Source organism: Protopterus annectens, chromosome 9.part0 (genome assembly GCF_019279795.1).
Source record: "Protopterus annectens isolate FY-2018-M chromosome 9.part0, PAN1.0, whole genome shotgun sequence".
NCBI lineage: Eukaryota > Metazoa > Chordata > Ceratodontiformes > Protopteridae > Protopterus > Protopterus annectens.
In genome coordinates, this window is record NC_056743.1 from 1909852590 (window position 1) to 1909872161 (window position 19572).

Sequence of the window (19572 nt, forward strand, 5' to 3'; positions counted from 1 at the left end):
CAACATGCAGCTTGAGCAACTGTGGTATGAGGAATCTCGTTTCAAACAACAACATGCAGCTAAGCAACTGTGGTATCTTGTATCAAACAACATGCAGCTCGAGCACCTGTGGTACGAGGAATCTTGTATCAAACAACAACATGCAGCTCGAGTAACTGTGGTATGAGGAATCTCATATCAAACAACAACATGCAGCTCAAGCAACTGTGGTATGAGGAATCTCGTATCAAACAACAACATGCAGCTCGAGTAACTGTGGTATGAGGAATCTCATATCAAACAACAACATGCAGCTCGAGCAACTGTGGTATGAGGAATCTCATATCAAACAACAATATGCAGCTCAAGCAACTGTGGTATGAGGAATCTCGTATCAAACAACAACATGCAGCTCGAGCACCTGTGGTATGAGGAATCTCATTTCAAACAACAACATGCAGCTCAAGCAACTGTGGTATGAGGAATCTCGTATCAAACAACAACATGCAGCTCGAGCACCTATGGTATGAGGAATCTCATTTCAAACAACATGCAGCTCGAGCAACTGTGGTACGAGGAATCTCATATCAAACAACAACATGCAGATCGAGCAACTGTGGTATGAGGAATCTCATATCAAACAACAACATGTAGCTCAAGCAACTGTGGTATGCATGATCTTGTATCAAACAACATGCAGCTCAAGCAACTGTGGTCTGCATGATCTTGTATCAAACAACATGCAGCTCAAGCAACTGTGGTACGAGGAATCTTGTATCAAACAACAACATGCAGCTCTAGCAACTGTGGTATGAGGAATCACGTATTAAACAACAACATGCAGCTCGAGCAACTGTGGTACGAGGAATCTCATATCAAACAACAACAACATGCAGCTCAAGCAACTGTGGTAGGAGGAATCTCATATCAAACAACAATATGCAGCTCGAGCAACTATGGTATGAGGAATCTCTTATCAAACAACAACATGCAGCTCAAGCACCTGTGGTATGAGGAATCTCATTTCAAACAACAACACACAGCTCGAGCAACTGTGGTACAAGGAATCTCATATCAAACAACAACATGCAGCTCGAGCAACTGTGGTATGAGGAATCTCGTATCAAACAATAACATGCAGCTTGAGCAACTGTGGTATGAGGAATCTCATATCAAACAACAACATACGTGCCCTAAGTGATATAGGCAAGCACCCCACATGTATCTATGTCACATAATCGAATGCTCACCTACACAAAACTGTTCATCGAGATGAAAACAGAGAACGTTCAGTTAAGCGAATGTTCACATCAGTGGATTTTTGCACAGGGAATAAAAGCAGTTGCCCAACATTCAGCCTTCACACACACCATAGTATGTCAAACCCACAACCCCCAGCTATATATACCAACTCTGAGATCACACTACAGTGGCAAAAAGGGCACATTTCCAGATGTTGGCCAGCTGCCTCCATTCCATATGTAAAACTTTGCTGATTTTCCCATTTGTTTAATTGAAAATTTGTTCTTTTCATCCTAGCGAACAGTGGTTTGCAAAAGAGAACATTTGATTATCTGAAGTAGACCCCCCCCTACATAGCACCACCTTAACAAACATAGCAGCCTACTGTGAAGTCACATAATCTCAGAACAAACTAACAATTGTGAATTAAATGGACTGTCATGAGACTGGATTCTTGCAGAACCATATGGTTACCCAAATGTATGGCCATATAAATTAGGGACCCTTATTCAAGGTGGTGTGTAATCATCACAGACATCTCCTTCCCGTAGTTATAGATGCCTACCAGGAGTTGCTGATCTATGACTATCATAAATTTCTTCCTAAGCAGGTAGAGGTTGAATTTATTCATGCCTCACTCAAAGGTAGCAGCTCTTCTCGCTATCCATACATTGCAAAATCCGGCTTTAGTCAGTGATCTGGAAGCAAATCCATTGTGTCTGTCTGAGCCATCTGAGTGTTTATACAATATAACCACACCAGCTCCATATGGTGAAGCAATGCATGCCAGTCTGAGAGGCAAAGCTGGATCAAACTGGGTTACAAACTAGCTAAGCACTTCCTCTGATGTGGCGATCTTTGTCTCCTTGAAGGAATGTTCACAATTATCCATCAAGTTCCATTTAGAACTGTTTCTCAACATTATACAGTAATGTGATGGTACCAAGCAGTAAAGTTAAAACTTGTGGTAGTATTTACTATTCCCAAGCGTTATCTCATTTCAGCACATTTCTCTTAAGTATAGTGTTTTACAAAATCCTGTTTTAGCAATTACATTCCAATAAAACAAGACTGCCTCCTTGAAAAAAGTCATACTTGTCTCTACTTTAAGTCCACTTGATTTCCCAGGTGTCTGTGTTCTTTGTCCCTCTACCATGACACCAAGATATTATCTCTGTAGTGTTATGGATTAGGGATTCCTTATACTGCTTTATCCATAGCCTGTTGTCAAATGGCACAGGCGTAGATACTTCCCTAAAAATCAATTAGTTGTAAAGGAACAATTCTTTATCCATACTGACTGAAGAAAATTCTAGAAGCTGTCTTCCCCTTGTACTCATACTTAATGTTTGTACCAATTATGTTTCATGAATTTTCATAAGAATACAGACATATTTGTAATTTTGGTGTGGAATAGTGCATATTTGTTAGCAATGGATTTATACTGACTTTAAAATCTCCACAAATGCACGCGCACGTGCGCACACACACACACACACACACACACACACACACACACACACACACACACACACACACACACACACACACACACACACACACACACACACACACACACACACACACACACATACACACACACACACGTATATGTGCTTAGCTTTAAATGCAAATATGCTAGCTGCAGAAAGTTGCATGTCATATGTCACACACTTCTTCTAGGCAGTTCCATCTGGTTAAAGACGTTATTGGCCAAACAGTAGTACTTAGCCTGTAACCAATCCCTGTATATTGTAATACTTTATTCCATTTTACTCTCCCAGCCCTGTAATTCATACACTGAACCCATAACTTGGAGTCAACTTAGCAAACTAAGAAAAAGCCCTCCAAGTACACCATTTATAATCTACACCCAGTTCATAAAATAGAATACAATACAGCTATATTGACAGCAGAAATTAAATACTGTCTAAACTCAGCTTATAATAACACCATATAGTTACCAATACCTTAGATAACAATTGGAGATAGTTAACATTTTGGAGACTGTTTAAGCCCCACTCTGCTTCTCTCCCTGCCCCCAAATTCCACCCACCCCCAGTACCTCTACATTTATAGGTACTTAACCACATCCCCAACTCATCTACCCTATCAGCCACTACCTCTACTCCCTTTCCTACCTCTTCCTCCATCCTATTTAGCTCACTCTACATACTCTCTCCTCCCACTCTGACACCTCAATATTGGTAGTAACTGACACCTCAGTATTGGTAGTAACTGACGCCTCAGTATTGGTAGTAACTGACACCTCAGTATTGGTAGTAACTCCTTCTACTGTAGTGTCAGTCCAACAATTAACCATCATGTTCCACTACTATGTACTACCCAGTCTGCTGATCACCTATGTACTCACCCAGTATGAAAACCAGATGCTTATCGATCATCAAAACCCTAATGGGCATACTTCCTCCCCAACTATAAAGCATTCACACTTTCAGCCATATCTATACAAAGGAAACAACTCAAGCCATTATACAGTCCTCCAGCCTACCAACCCCAGGCACACTAACGCCAAACCTAGACAATACTATAAACTCCTATATAAACTCTTGAGGTTTATAGTTAAATATAGACCCAGTATCATACTCAGTGGGGACATTCACCCCAACCCAGGCCCTTCCACCTCTGATATATACACCCCCACTAACAGCAACCTAAGCCAACCACCTAGAATCAGTACACCAACTAACTCTCCCCTGACCTGTCATCTCAATATTAGGAGTATTAATAACAAGGTACATGAACTACATTCTCTCCTGGCTGTCCACTTCCCTGAGATATTCTGTCTATCTGAGACCTGGCTAAAGCCTAACACTACTAACAATGAGGTGTTACTTCCTGGCTATAATATACACAGGCTAGATCCTATATCCAGGAAAGGGGGTGGGGTAGCCTTACTGTATAAGTCTGAGTTGAACATGACCAGAGATGTAAACCAACCACCTCACATTAACAACTCCGAGATTCTTGCCACTAAACTGCAGCTTAACAAAAGTAAATGCATTACCATCATCTGCATGTATATCCCCCCAGGTAATAACATAGCCACACTGGAGGATACTCTTCATTGGCTATCCTGTCATTACCCTCAAGAAACCCTACTGCTGGGAGACCTTAATCTAGATTGGGGAACCTGTTCCTCTGAATCCCCCTCTACCCACATCAGTCTGCATGCTTTCACACAAACAATAACTACCCCTACCAGGCTAGGTAAACCCAACCAAAAAGAAAGTATCTCGATTGGGTGCTTGTAAATAGTAATCCCCAACTGTACACTGTGGGGACCTTTCCCAATGGTCTAAGTGATCATTTCCTCACTTATGTAGTTAAGCAAAAAGTTATTAACTTACAACCACCCATACTCAGGAAAGTCAGGCACATTAAAGACTTTGATCAGGCCAAATTCCAACAGGAACTTATCTCCTGCAACTGGTCTGTACTAAAACACCTCCCACTAGAGGAGGCAGTAGTATAATTTAACAGTAAATTTCTAGTAATCCTTAATCTGCATGCACCTGTCCGCTCAAAGCGAACAAAAGCAACTAAAGCACCAAAGAGTCCAGGCAAAAAATCCATATTAGAAACAAATTATGGGCTTGTTGGCAGTTCAATAAAGACCCCCCTAGATCATGTTAAATACAGGCAAGTCAGAAATTAAACCAAAAAATCAATTCTAAATGACAAAAAACAATACTACTGTAAAGTCCAGACTGTAAACCAAAACAATCCTCAGAAGTTCTGGGCAAGTCTAAATAACCTCCTCCATCCGGAAAAAACATGCACTTCCATCCCCACTGGTTTTATTGACAAATCTCCTGAAGCTGTCTCAGGCAATTTCAACTGCTTCTTTACTGAAACAATTCAAACCCTAGCTAGCCAACTTCCTCCTAGCTCCCCCAGCCCTGCCAATAACACCCCTTTAAATAGACTCTCATTTAGCTTCCAACCAGTGCCCACATCACTCATCCGTACCCTTATCAAAAAATTAAAACCCACCACTCTATCTGCTGACCACTTACCCGCTGAATACCTTCAAAAATTAGCTGATGCTTAGCCTATCCAATATCAATATTAATTAACACTACCATAGCAGAGGCAAAAATTCCCACCATTTGGAAAACATCCTATATTATCCCACTATATAAAGGGGGCTCCTCCACTGAATTCTCCAATAACAGACCTATAGCTATACTTTCACCACTTGCAAAAGTATTGGAAAAATGTATACACAAACAACTCATGCACCACCTAATCCAAAATCACCTCATGGCCGATACCCAACATGGCTTTCAACCACATCACAGTACTACCTCAGCCCTACTTGCCTTTACCAACACAATAAACAACAACCACAATAATAATCGCATCTCCTCATCCTTCTTCTTGGATCTCTCCAAGGCATTTGACATGGTAGATCACCAACTTTTGTTACACACTATACAAACATTCAGTCTAGACTCTAATGCCCTTTTACGGTTCAATTCCTACCTGACTGGGAGGCAGCAGGCTGTTCTTTGGCAGAACAAGCTTTCTAAACTACTACCAAACTCCCTTGGAGTACCACAAGGTTCCATATTAGGACCCCTACTGTTCTCAATTTTTATTAATGACATATACTGTCATCCCAAACGTCAGCTGTATACAATATGCTGACGACTCCACTCTGGTTTGCTCAGCCACATCTCCCTCAGATTTGAAGAATACTACCTAGTCCACCTTTAATATTGTACAAAACTGGCTATTATTAAATCCCCCCAAAAAAACTAAAATGTTGCTATTCTCACCTACTCAAAGGTCTGCAACTTTCTCTTTCACCATTAATGCAAAAGATGATATAGTTATCTCCCCAGACCCCTCTACAAAACTGGTCGGTGTCATTATTGACAATAACCTAAAATTTGTACTTCATGTTAATCAAATAATAAAGAACACCAATAAAAAACTTGAATCATTGTATAGAATTAAAGCCTTTCTAACCCCTCCAGCAAGGATTGCCATTGCCCACTCTCACCTAATTTCAACACTTACATATGCTTCCCCCCATCTGTCTAATCTAAACAAGTCACTACTAAACAGATTGCCTATCTGTTACAATCACATTGCTAGGTTTGCCACTGACCAGCCATGCAGAACCCACCACTGCATCAACCTTAAATAGCTTGGGTGGCTAGAATTCCCCAGTCTCATACAATATAACCTTCTGATCATAGCTAACAAAATTCTCAATAATCCAGATAACACACCAGCTCTTAGTAATATTATCACCACCCAAAATAATCAGAGATTGCTTAGATCCTCAAATAAACTTTGAATTCTTACAATCAAAACCAACAATACAGCAGGGGAAGCTCTCTTGGCAAACTCTGCGGGTAGAACCTGGAATCAACTCCCAGCTAACATTACTATGCTCTCCTCCCTAAGTCAATTTAAGACCAAACTCAAAGAACATCTGGCACTAAACTGGCTCTGCCACTGTAACAAACCCGGCTAAGCCAGCTTTAATGAATGTACATAAAAATCTAATAGATGTCAATACTAATGTGTTTTTATTTCTCCTGACTGTAACTAGCGTTTACTAATGTCAAGAACCTGTCTAATTTTGACTGTCAAAGTATTAACGGTAATAGCATACTTATATTTGACTGCATTGTTATGTCTCACCTTTGTTCTCTGTTATATTGTCCTTATTACAATGTTTTATTATGTATACCCTGAAGCTTTTCTCCCCGGGCCTCCGCTGAAAATGGTCATGAATCCAGTCAGACTATCCCGGTCAACAAATGTAAAATAAATAAATAAATAAACAAATAAATAAATTATGAAGATTAGTCACATCCATGGTGTTTCTGTGTTGTTTTCTCTCCATTCAGACATCACATAGTATCATAAATAAAGAAATACAGACTGTTAGAAGTGAAGAAACACAAATGATTTCAACAGGGTTTTTTTCTGTTATTATTTTTATTTTACATTTGTTAACCAGGAAAGTCAGACTTGGAACGAGTCATTTTTCAGTGGAGGCCTGAGGAGAAATGCTCCAGATGCATGTCTTTGTAATGTGGGAGGAAATACACATGAATGCAGGGAGGACATGCAGACTCCACACAGAAGACACCATAGCCAAGAATTGAACCGGAGAACCTCTTGCTGTGAGGTGACAACACTACCACTGCACCACTGCGCCGTCCATTATGTACCTGTTATTTGTAAATTTCAGTATCGATAAATTGTAAACATTATCTGTTTGTGTTTATAAATAACAGATACATAATGGATGGCGCAGTGGTGCAGTGGTAGTGTTGTCGCCTCACAGCAAGAGGTTCTCCGGTTCAATTCTTGGCTATGGTGCCTTCTGTGTGGAGTCTGCATGTCCTCCCTGCATTCATGTGGGTTTCCTCCCATATTACAAAGACATGCATCTGGAGCATTTCTCCTCAGGCCTCCACTGAAAAATGGCTCGTTCCAAGTCTGACTTTCCTGGTTAACAAATGTAAAATAAAAATAATAACAGAAAAAAACCCTGTTGAAATCATTTGTGTTTCTTCAATTCTAACAGTCTGTATTTCTTTATTTATGATACTATGTGATGTCTGAATGGAGAGAAAACAACACAGAAACACCATGGATGTGACTAATCTTCATAATTTATTTATTTGTTTATTTATTTATTTATTTTACATTTGTTGACCGGGATAGTCCGACTGGATTCATGATCATTTTCAGCGGAGGCCCGGGGAGAAAAGCTCCAGGGTATACATAATAAAACATTGTAATAAGGACAATATAACAGAGAACAAAGGTGAGACATAACAATGCAGTCAAATATAAGTATGCTATTACCGTTAATACTTTGACAGTCAAAATTAGACAGGTTCTTGACATTAGTAAACGCTAGTTACAGTCAGGAGAAATAAAAACACATTAGTATTGACATCTATTAGATTTTTATGTACATTCATTAAAGCTGGCTTAGCCGGGTTTGTTACAGTGGCAGAGCCAGTTTAGTGCCAGATGTTCTTTGAGTTTGGTCTTAAATTGACTTAGGGAGGAGAGCATAGTAATGTCAGCTGGGAGATGATTATTTGTTTCACCCGTTTTATGCTTATTCCTCCACAATAATACTTTGTAAATGTTTGATTTTCCTACAATGGTGTGTTTTCTCACACTGAAGCTGGGCATGAAATAAGTCCTCATGGATCAGAGCTCAGTTATTTGATGGGTTAGATGGAAGGCAAGTCTATGAAAAGTGCGGCTTACTAAAAATGGTTAACATGCAGTATAACATAGCAGTTCTCCCTTCTGAAAAAATGCAAGTGATCCAAAAAATGCATAATTAGGTTGTGTGAATAATATCTAGATCAATGCCATGATGAGTTAATTGTAAACACTGTTGTATGTCTGTAAGAACAGGTCTATATCACATAGTCGAAGTTAAAAAACTTAGACTATGGATAAAAAAGAAAAATAAGAAAACAAAACAAAAACTATTGTAAGCAGGGGGGCAAGCCCCCCTGCACCCCCCACACCCCCACTACTTAAATATACCAGCTCTGAGATCGCACCACATTGAACAAAATGGAAACCTCCCCTTATGGAGATTTCTGTTGAAATGCTCGAACTTCTGCAAATTCAAACTTATGGTCTAGACCATATGAGGTTTGAACTTGCAGAAGTTCGACTATCTGATAGAAACCCTGTAAGAACTGCTGTGTTAAGTTGTCATACTATTAATTTAACTAGATATTTCTGTTAATGTGTAATTTCCTTTAAGGTAGAGAGAGACTTTTTGTATCAGGCAGAGCAGGTTTGCTCAATGAACTAAGTATAGATACATGCAAGGCAGTAAGAACTGCGAGGAAGGTCAAAAGGGCAGATTAGGGTGGTTTGGTCACATGTTCAGAAAAGCAGAAGACAATTTAGAAAAGAAGATTTTAGAAAAACAGGAAGAAAGCAAGACAACATGAGGACATACAGCTAAGGGGTGAAAGTGTTGTGTGAGAGAAGACCTGAAACAGGCAGGCTTGACATTGATGGAGGTAGGAGAGTGGAAGTGAATCAAGAGATGGAGAGTTAACACAACAGACAGCCACCATGGCGAAATGGGAAAAGAGGGGTTGGTGATGATGATGATGATGAAAAAGAGGGCTTAGAGAAGCTAAGTCAAAGAGCATTCACCCTATGTTCTCCTTTCGGCTGCTCCCATTAGGGGTCACCACAGCTGATCATCGGTCCACAGAACAAGTGGCAGTAGAGTTTTATGGTGTCAAGTTGCAAGCCCAGTGCTCAACCTTCCTCAGAAGGCACACACATGCACACACTCACACCTAGGGACAATTTAGAATGTCCAATCCACCTGCAGCATGTCTTGGGAATGTGGGAGGAAACCAGAGCACTCGGAGGAAACCCACGTTAACACAGGGAGGACATGCAAACTCCGCACAGAAGGCACTACAGCCAAGAACTGAACTAGAGAACCTTTTGTTGTCAGGTGATCATGTTAACCACTGTGCTGTCCAGAGAGGATTCTCCCTATGTAAAAGGGAATTTGGTGACCAGACTACCATTGTTCACAGTGAAGGAAAAAAAAACGATAAAAGAAGCTGGAAGTTGTTCTACATGTGAGTCATGTAGAATAACTTCATCTGATACAACACCATATCCTCTCCCCCACTCAACATAGCTTTAGGCCCGGACACAGTACTAACGTTGCCCTCATTTCCTTCCTGGACACAGTAAATAGAGCTCAAGATGCTGACTCCCTAGTCTCAGCACTCTTCCTGGATTTATCAAAGGCATTCGACACTATTTCCCATGTCCGTTCTGCTTACTAAACTCTCTAACCTTGGTCTATCTCCCCCTACCCTACAGTGGTTTACTAACTATCTCAGTAACAGACAGCAATCTACTAAAGGGCAACATTCTTCCTCCCTTTCATAACTACAAATACAGGTGTCCCCCAAGGTTCAATACTGGGACCCCTCTTATTCAGCATATTTGTCAACAACTTTTATTCCTCTCTCACCCACAGTACTGTCATCCAATATGCTGATGACTCCACTATCATCTGCTCTTTTAAATCTGCCACTGCACTGCAGCATGTCACCCAAGAAGCATTTACTTCCACCGAAATCTGCATGTCCCAGAACCATAGTGCCTTTAATCCCAGTAAAACAAAACCTTTACTCTTTACCCCCACAAAATCCAGCCCTCTTGACAAGTTACTATTCTCAGTTCGCTTCCAAAACACCATCATTGACGTAGTCCCTAGTACCAAATTGCTAGGTGTTGTCATTGATAAAAATTAACTTTTGACCTTCACATCTACAGCAACATCAAAATAAAACATCAAAAAAAGAGGTGCACTGTATAGGCACAACTATTTTCTTAGCCTGTCTGTGAAACAGGCTCTGGCCTCATCCTTCCTGCTTCCAACTCTTCTATATGGTGCTCCCATCCTTACCAACCTACAGTCCTCCTTGAGAACAAAACTAGACTCTTGCTACAACAAAGTCGCTAAATTTGCTACAAATGCAAAATTTTCTACTCAGCACTGTTCCTCTCTGTGTCAACTAAATTGATTAGAATCACAACACTATCTCACTTTTCTACAATTAACTACAGCCCACAAGCTTATCTACCACCCATAAATCTGTCCTTTCTTCTCCTCCATACTGACTATGTACCATCCTAACTGACACCCCAGGTCAGAAAACAAAATATTACTGTCTATAGGGAAACCTAAGCTCTAAGCCGGCCAAATGTTTTATTCCTATACTGTCTCTAAGGCATGGAATAATTTCCCCCCTTCACTTAGAACTATCAGCAATCCTGCCTCCTTTAAAAAATCCCTCAAACTACATCCCTTCTCTCATTGGTTATGTTCCTGTACCTACACACAAGCCCAACTCCTGACTTCTCTCCCTGGTGTTACACCTTTAACTATTCTGTTACTATTGTTTCCTTCCCTTCTCTCTGTCTGCTTACTGCTTTCCTGTCACTTTACCTGCCTTTTCCCTCCTTAGCCCTTCTATCTCCTCTTAGTCTTACCCTGAATTTAACTCCCCTCTGCTATGAACCTTGCAGATATATTTACACTTATGTGTTATTTGAACATGCGTCATTTATTACTTCTATGTTACCATGATTGTAATCATTTTCACTGTTGTTTTATTGTTTTCATTCAGTGTAATACTCCTGCTCAATGTTCTTTGTTATGTATTATGTATTAATATTTTCTTTGTATGTAATTATTGTGAAGCTTTTCTCCCTGGGCCTCCATTGAAAATGGGCTCATTCTAGGCCCAGTGGACTTTCCCAGTTAACAAATACAATAAATAAATAAATAAATGAATGTGACATCCAGGCGAGACTTACCCTCAAGAATTGTTTCTTGGTATCTTAAAATTCTGTTTAAGGTACTGCTGTGTCGTGAGTTAAACTTCAAGACAAGCTTTGCTTGGAAGAACCATTTTTTGTGTTTGTTTGTATATAATAAACTGCATTCTTTTTATAAGACTGGTGTCTCAGCTGCTTTCATTTCCACAGTACATATTAATGATTGAGATGTTTCTGTTATAGTGTACATGTAATATCTATGTTGTATTTTAAAGAAAGTCTAACCACTGATTTCTTTGCTGTATATCTAAAGCATCATTCAAACTGAAACCTTACCTGGTAAGATTGTAAATATTTTTAAGAAGAATATCTGTTTGGTTGGTTTGAATGAAGATTATAACTAAATGCCAGTATGTTATAATATATGGGAGATATGACATATGCTCTAAGACATTTGTTATAGGCATGAGTGGAAATTAATCATTCACCTATTTAAAGTGAATTGATATTTTCAAGGTATAAAGGCACAGTCAATCCGAATTAGAATTTAGGGAATCTGACAGAAGATATACAAGCACAAAGGAGATTACTCCAGGGAATTTTGCATGTGGGGAAATGAGGAGAAAGCGGGACAACATTAGGAGCAAGAACTAAAAATACTAAGAAAGTTGCAATGGAGATCAAAAGCATTTTACCAGGATCTGGAAAACAAGCTGAAACTGCCAAAACGGAGATACATAACAGATTTGTACATGTAACTAGTTGTATAAAAGCCAGTAGGATGAATTGTGGAAGAGACAAAATGAAGTAAGAGTGGGAAAATAACTAGGATATTACAGAGTTTCCACAGAAAAGGGGAAAGACATCGAGAACAAGGAGTGATTTGAAGAGAGGGAGGCCTCAAACTAAGAGGGCACTGTAGCCAGCCGCTGGAGTAAATGCAGATGCACCATGCATGTGTATACAATAAAAAAGCATCAGAACTGCTAAGTAAGAAAAAACAGAAGGGCAACACCCATCCAATGCCTAATGATACATTTCCTTGTTACACTAAACAGAATTACAAAACATTATACCTGTGACTTGGAAATGACAAAGGGAGCCAGAAGTCCAAACAACTTCATTGCCACCAAAAAGTTAACTTCCATCCCCACACTACCCAGCAGACCTTTTTACCTTCTCAAAAATGGAAATTATTTTAAAAGAAGTGGCAGGGATGTGAAGACAGTCTTTCCTTACGTCCTGTGTTTGCTTACAATGTCTATTGCATCATCCTACGTAGAAATAGGCCAACAACCAAGAAGTAAATAAGGAGATATTGCAGCATTCTCTAGGCAAAAAGTTTTACTTGAAAAGAACTGGCTGGCACTGCGTTTCTCCAGTGAGGATCATTCTTTCTTAATATATGCCACTACCCCCAACCAACATGACAAAGAATCAACTCTCAAGGCCTTGTACAATTTAAAAACTGAGGCACTGATTGCTTACTTACTCCATCAACATAACTAAAATATCAGCCACAGGAGAAAGAAAGAATCGTGCTAGTTTCACTTAATAAATTAAACACTCAAACCACTAGTTAAGTGTCGTCTGATTCTTTATTAAAAAAGGCAAGGACCCTACTGAATAGTCCAAACAGATCAATATCGGTGGTAAAGATTGACCAGAAAAAGTACGTCTGTTACAACTGCTATATAGTCCCCTCTCTAATTCATAACATTCAAATAGAGTTTTGCTGAAAAGATAAGAAAACCAAAAGAACATTTAAAAATAATATTGAGTCTGTTTCTTCAAAGAAAATGAATCGCACACACTAATAAGCAAAGATGGTAAAAAGGCTTTTGACTCTCATCGCCAGAAACGTTTTTCCAGTTATTAATATTTTGAAAATGCTATATCACAGTTATTGGTTTATACTTACCATGAGCAATGGTATACTCAAAAGGTGCAGAGCTGGAATGTTCTTTATCCCTACTTGCTTTGGCAGCAGAGCCTCTAACTGTACTGCAACAAATGTATCAAGGGTATTGAATTAAACAGAAAGTTAAAAGCCCAGTTGTGTCTAAAATGGTTGAGTTACTTCTTATACTTTCTAATGCAAATCCAAGATTTAAGTAATCTATTGTTAAATTTAATGAACCATCCAGTTTAAAATTTCAAAGTAAGAAACATAATGCTTAATAATTAATTCAATATTTAAATCCATATATAAAAATATATATGGTTATAAGAGGGAATGTAGTCATCTAAAATGTTCAGAAATTATTTTCAAACCTGAATTATACTATCAAAGCTGATGATGAACACCTTATGTACATTTTAGAATATGACTTTAAACTGGAAATAAAGTTTTCCTTTAAAAACAGATTATTCCTTATTATACCATGACCCCCCCAAAACGTGCACGCTGATTGGCCAGCGTGCACATTGTAAATCGAGTTATACTAATGGAAAAAGGTCTGGTCGCCCGGACTTTTTCCATTAGTATAACTCTACTAAAACACTGTCTGCTATGTTAAATGGGTTTAACATAGCGAGACAGCAAAATAAGCAACGGAGATCTCCGTTGCTTATTTTAGCTGTCTCATGCTAAACCCATTTAACATAGCAGACAGGTTTAAAAACAACGGAGAAAGCAAGATCTCCATTGCTTTTTATTGTTCGCTATGTTAAATGGGTTTAACATAGCGAGACAGTTTTAAAATAAGCAACGGACATCTCCGTTGCTTATTTTAAAACTGTCTCGCTATGTTAAACCCATTTAACATAGCGAAAACAATAAAAAAAAGGCAACGGAGATCTTGCTTTCTCCATTGCTTTTGCCCACAGCTCTGATGTACTGCACAGGCATGCAGTACATCAGAACTGCCGCGGATGCCAGACATCTGTGGAAGGGCAGTAAACAGGCATTATACTATGCCATTATTTAAGAAAAGTAATAGTTTCTTTTCTTAAATAATGTCATACTATAATAGCAATAACCACTTCTGGTGGTAATGCTGTATTTACCACGGTTGGCTTTGTTTGGTCCCTCGGGCTTCACCCTCGGGACCAAACCACGCCAACCGTGGGTAAATCCAGCATTACCCACACCCAGGCGTGGGTTATTGCTATATTAAGATGCTGCCAAATATAGTGTATACAATTTGTAAACTGTTTATTTACTACCTCCAAAAAGTATTTAAATGAAAGGTATAGAATATGATTTTCCTTTTTATGGTATCCAAGTAAACACAGAATATTCATGAAAACTCATATACATTCTCATGGAATGGAAGATTAGACCTGCAGATATTGGGTATATATTTTAACCTCTTGTTTTAAAGTAGTTTTCATCAGTTGGATACTGTCATAATTTATATTAATTACAGGTTTGATATTACTTTTTAAAATACCTTTATTACATTATCACTTAAGACATAGGCACACATACATCAACAAAAAAGAAAACAAACCATAATAAAATTATTCTTGCATTATATATTGCATATATACGTAACAATTGTCACACATTCCAGCATTACGTGTATCTCACAGTTCCTGCCTTCTCCTAGAGCTCACTCCACCTCCTGGACATTATTCTGCATGTGTCGATCCCACAACTTCCATTCATTTCTGTGTAATTTGTTCCTTTTCTTTCCTAAACATCTCACTTTCAGTTTTCAAATACACAGTAAAAACCTCAACCACGTAGTAATAAAAATCAGGCAGCTTGAATAAGAGACCAGCGAAAACTCACAACTGTTTTTATTACAAAATGTTAAGCATTTTCACCCAGGAATCTCCCGAGATTCCTCAGAACAAAATCCTTTACAAATCCACATGTTTATAAGCCAAATGTAATCATTAAGAGACAATCAACCAACTCTAGTCAATAAAAAGAAGAAAACACCCACTTAACCCTTCATGTTAATATACTTTTTTACAATATTAAAATGTCATTTTAAAAACATGACAAAACATGAAAACGATATTACTAATAATAAATAGTAAAACCTGAGCCAAGTTTTATATGGGTATGTTTCAGACCTTGCCTGTTTTAAAAAAAAAATCTAATAAAATTCAATGAACTGAAAAACAAGCAATGTATCTATAGATATATGTGTGTGTGTGTGTGTGTGTGTGTGTGTGTGTGTGTGTGTGTGTGTGTGTGTGTGTGTGTGTGTGCGTGTATCTATATATATGTGTGTGTGTGTGTGTGTGTGTGTGTGTGTGTGTGTGTGTGTGTGTGTGTGTGTGTGTGTGTGTGTGTGTGTGTGTGTGTAAAACTCTTCTAAGTAACTTTGTCAAGGATAGTCATTGCCCTCAAAAATGATTGGCTGATTATTTTGTTCAGTGTGTTCTATCATTCTTCATTGATTCAGTCTTGCAATCTGTGTGCATAATTAATGTACATCTGCTGTGCAATTTCTGTAATATTAAGATGTTTATTTAACAAGGTGGGTAGTCTTCTGACTTTACACATTTCCAGGCTGAATCTACATATTCATTGCATGGTGGATAAAGCTAAGATGTATCCTTTGCTGCTTAGTGCATTTTCTGTTGAGATGAATCAGTAGTGATCTAACCAGAGTCTGCTATTCATTGTTAATTTCCATACAGGTATTCTGGGCCTATGGAAAGGGCTGAAGCTGAGACCATGCTCAGTGGTTGCTCAGATGGTACATACCTTGTGAGACAGAGGGTGAAGGATTCTGGGGAATATGCTATTAGCATAAAGTAAGTTCTGAAACATTTTACCTTCTGATGTTGCAAATGTTATTTCACCCTCGTATGTGTATGGTACACTTATTTTTGGATATGCTAAACAGGTACATGCATTTAACCACTGCCCTAAATGTCGCTGATAAAAATGCCCCACTTATATGTCATATGTTTTAACACAGTAAACTTCAAACAAAGTAATCAAAAGCCTGAGTCACAAAATCTTGAATAGCAAAACCATGAAAACAAAAAAATGAAATTACATTTACATTTATTTATTTATTTAACATTTGTTTACCATGAAAGTCCAACCTGGAACAAAGCCAATTTTCAGTGGAGGCCCGAGGAGAAATGCTCCAGGTGCACGTCTTTGTACATGGGAGGAAACCGGAGCACCCAGAGGAAACCCACATGAATGCGGGGAGGACATGCAGACTCTGCACAGAATGCACCCCAGACAAGAATTGAACTAGAGAACCTCTTGCTGTGAGGGAACAATGCTACCGCTGCACCACTGTACTGTCAAATGGAATATTACAGTATATTACAGCACAGAAAGAGACTCTAACTTATTCTGGTGTGGTTTCACCCTCTCAGATTCCCTCAACCTAATATTCAAACTCAAAGGCATAATATCTGATGATAAATTACACTTTTTATTTACTACTTATTTATTTACTGTTTGCTCACCTGGCAATTGGACTAGTCTACTCACCTGTTCACCTGGTAATTGGACTAGTCTACTCACCTGTTCACCTGGTAATTGGACTAGTCTAGTGTTCTGGTCTTTGGTGCAGGCTGGAGAAGTTGTTTGACCGCAACTGAGCTACAAAATATAAGTATCTTTTGATTATTTTAACAGATTACTGTTTTTATAATTTAATATATATAAAGCACTTTGTCTATTCAGAATCTTCAGAAATCTTTATCTGTTTAAAAACTTTCAGAATCTGTAGTGCTTGTTGTCTTAGGCTATTTTGTCCCACCCTCCCTCCCTGTTGGTGTCTTGCTCTTATACTTGGTGGCTTTGCAGTTGCCCGCCCCTACTGTGACACACCTCCCAGTCTAGTGTCATTAGCTCATTCTTCTTAATACAGAGAGAACATTTGATAAGGCCTTCTGTTCCTCCTTTTACCTTTTCAAAAGTAAAACAAAACTTTTTTTCTTTTTCGCCTGAACCTTCTTGTGTTCTGACTGTCCTTCTCAAACATATTGGAAATATACAGTATATTTCAGAGCATTTGTTATAACTGTATTTGCTATAACTGATTTAAGTATTTTTTCTGGCTTTTGAATATTTACTGCTTAGCGACTGCATCTTAGCCTGTTTATACAGCTCTGCATTCTATTTAAACTGTTTTTGTGTTGATTAACTGTTTTGCACTCTTAAAAAGTTATTTGTTGCTTAATTTTACCTGTAGGCTAACACACTCAAGTGTGCTAGCCACTTAAAAGCATTTATAGCATTTACTGTCTGTTTTTTTCCTTGTCTCTGTAAAAAAAAAAAAAAAAATCTCTTGTTTTCCCACCTTACTGAACTAGAGTAGTCCAGTTTCAGAGTTGCTGATCCCTGGGCTTTGTTTTTAGTTCCTGTTACTGATCCATTGCCTTATTAGGAAGGAGGGAAGTTTCTTTGCTTACCAGTGGGAGTGGGAAGCACTGAGCAGCCTTTTTGTCCGAATTGGTGAAGTTTCAGCCAGAAACAAGTAGTCCATTGGTCGTTTTGGGCCAATTCCTAGCTCCTTTCAGCCCCCTGCTATAAAACACGCTAAACACGTGTTTTCCAGCTTGTACCAACTCTGCACAGATCCTCGTGTTGGTCTGCAGAGTGATCCAAGCAGCAGAGAGCTAAAAGAGTGACTTTCTACCAGATATAAGTATTTTTTGTGGCTTTCCCACTGTTATTTAAGCTAGCGACTGCATTTCGCCTGTTTTACTGCTACTTTAAGTGATTTCTGCATTTTACACTGTTTATTGCACTTTAAGTTACTAATTGTTGCAAATTGTTTCTGTAGGCTACACACTAAAGTGCGCTAGCCGATTTACAGCATTTATAGCATTTACTGTCTGTTTTTTTCCTTATCTCTGTAATAAAACAAAAAAACTCTTGTTTTCCCACTTTACTGAACTAGAGTAGTCCAGTTTCAGAGTTGCTGATCCCTGGGCTTTGTTTTAGTTCCTGTTACTGATCCATTGCCTTATTAGGAAGGAGGGAAGTTTCTTTGCTTACCAGTGGGAGTGGGAAGCACTGAGCGGCCTTTTTGTCCGATTTGGTGAAGTTTCAGCCAGAAACTAGTAGTCCATTGGTCGTTTTGGGCCAATTCCTAGCTCCCTTCAGCCTCCTGCTATAAAACACGCTAAACTGTACTGCTGATCTAACCAGCATATCCTATAACTGAAAAGTTCATCTCTACTTGATTCCCAAGTAGACTATTCTCTATCTGTAAAGCCTAGCACTTACTCCTACAGTACTTGCACCTTGATAAAGCACTCTTATTATAGATAGTACCCCACCAGCCTAAAATCCACTTCCCCCGGAGTCCTTTGAAAGTTCTTTATCTACTACTTCTAGTATGTCGAGGGATCAGTTGCTAGTGTCCTCTCCAGCTCAACTGGTGAACCTGGGAATATTGAGGCAATGTTACAATTGCCTCATGTACACAGACAATCCTCTCCTTCTCCCACAAAACACAAATACATGCGAGAGATGCAACTATACGGCCAAACTGGAGGCTGAGCTCTCTCAACATAGGACTGGCAAGACTAGACAGGAGGAGAAAGTAACCACACACAATACATACCCAGTCACACATGGTACCATCACAACTTCAAATCATACACATACTCACACAAAGACATACTCGGAGGCTCTGATCAAAAATTTACCAAAACAGCAGAGGCCACCAAAGCAGACACCCAAACAACTACCACCTCACGACCCAACACATGCAACACATAGACCACACAGTCAGAGTGTCAAACAGTCACAGCCCTTAAGGCCAAACAAAATGCCAGACACACTTGTCATTGGTGATTCCATAGTCAGACACACTGACGTCCCGCTCACCAGACTGAGTAAGGAGAAGGTCACAGTAAGCTGCCTGTCTGGCGCTAGAATCCACCACATAACGCAAGCACTCAGGTCTCTCAACAGCAGGTACAAGTACGACTCAGTCATTGTCCACGCTGGTGTCAACGACCTGAGACGTACCTCCTTGGACTACATGAAAAGGGACATCGAGGAGCTCTCTGATTATGTAGCCCAGGCAGGTATGACCCTGACCTTGAGCA

General features: G+C 39.1%; 1 protein-coding gene across 1 annotated transcript in view; it reads left to right on the plus strand.

Moving 5' to 3' along the window:
* Nucleotides 1-19572, plus strand: part of VAV1 (vav guanine nucleotide exchange factor 1) — a gene marked incomplete at its 3' end in the record, with an annotated part of 1650237 nt that overhangs the window by 1460629 nt on the left and 170036 nt on the right. Inside the window, 1 exon segment of the mRNA XM_044084720.1 lies at nucleotides 16180-16296. Within this exon segment, the coding sequence (XP_043940655.1) occupies nucleotides 16180-16296 (117 nt within the window).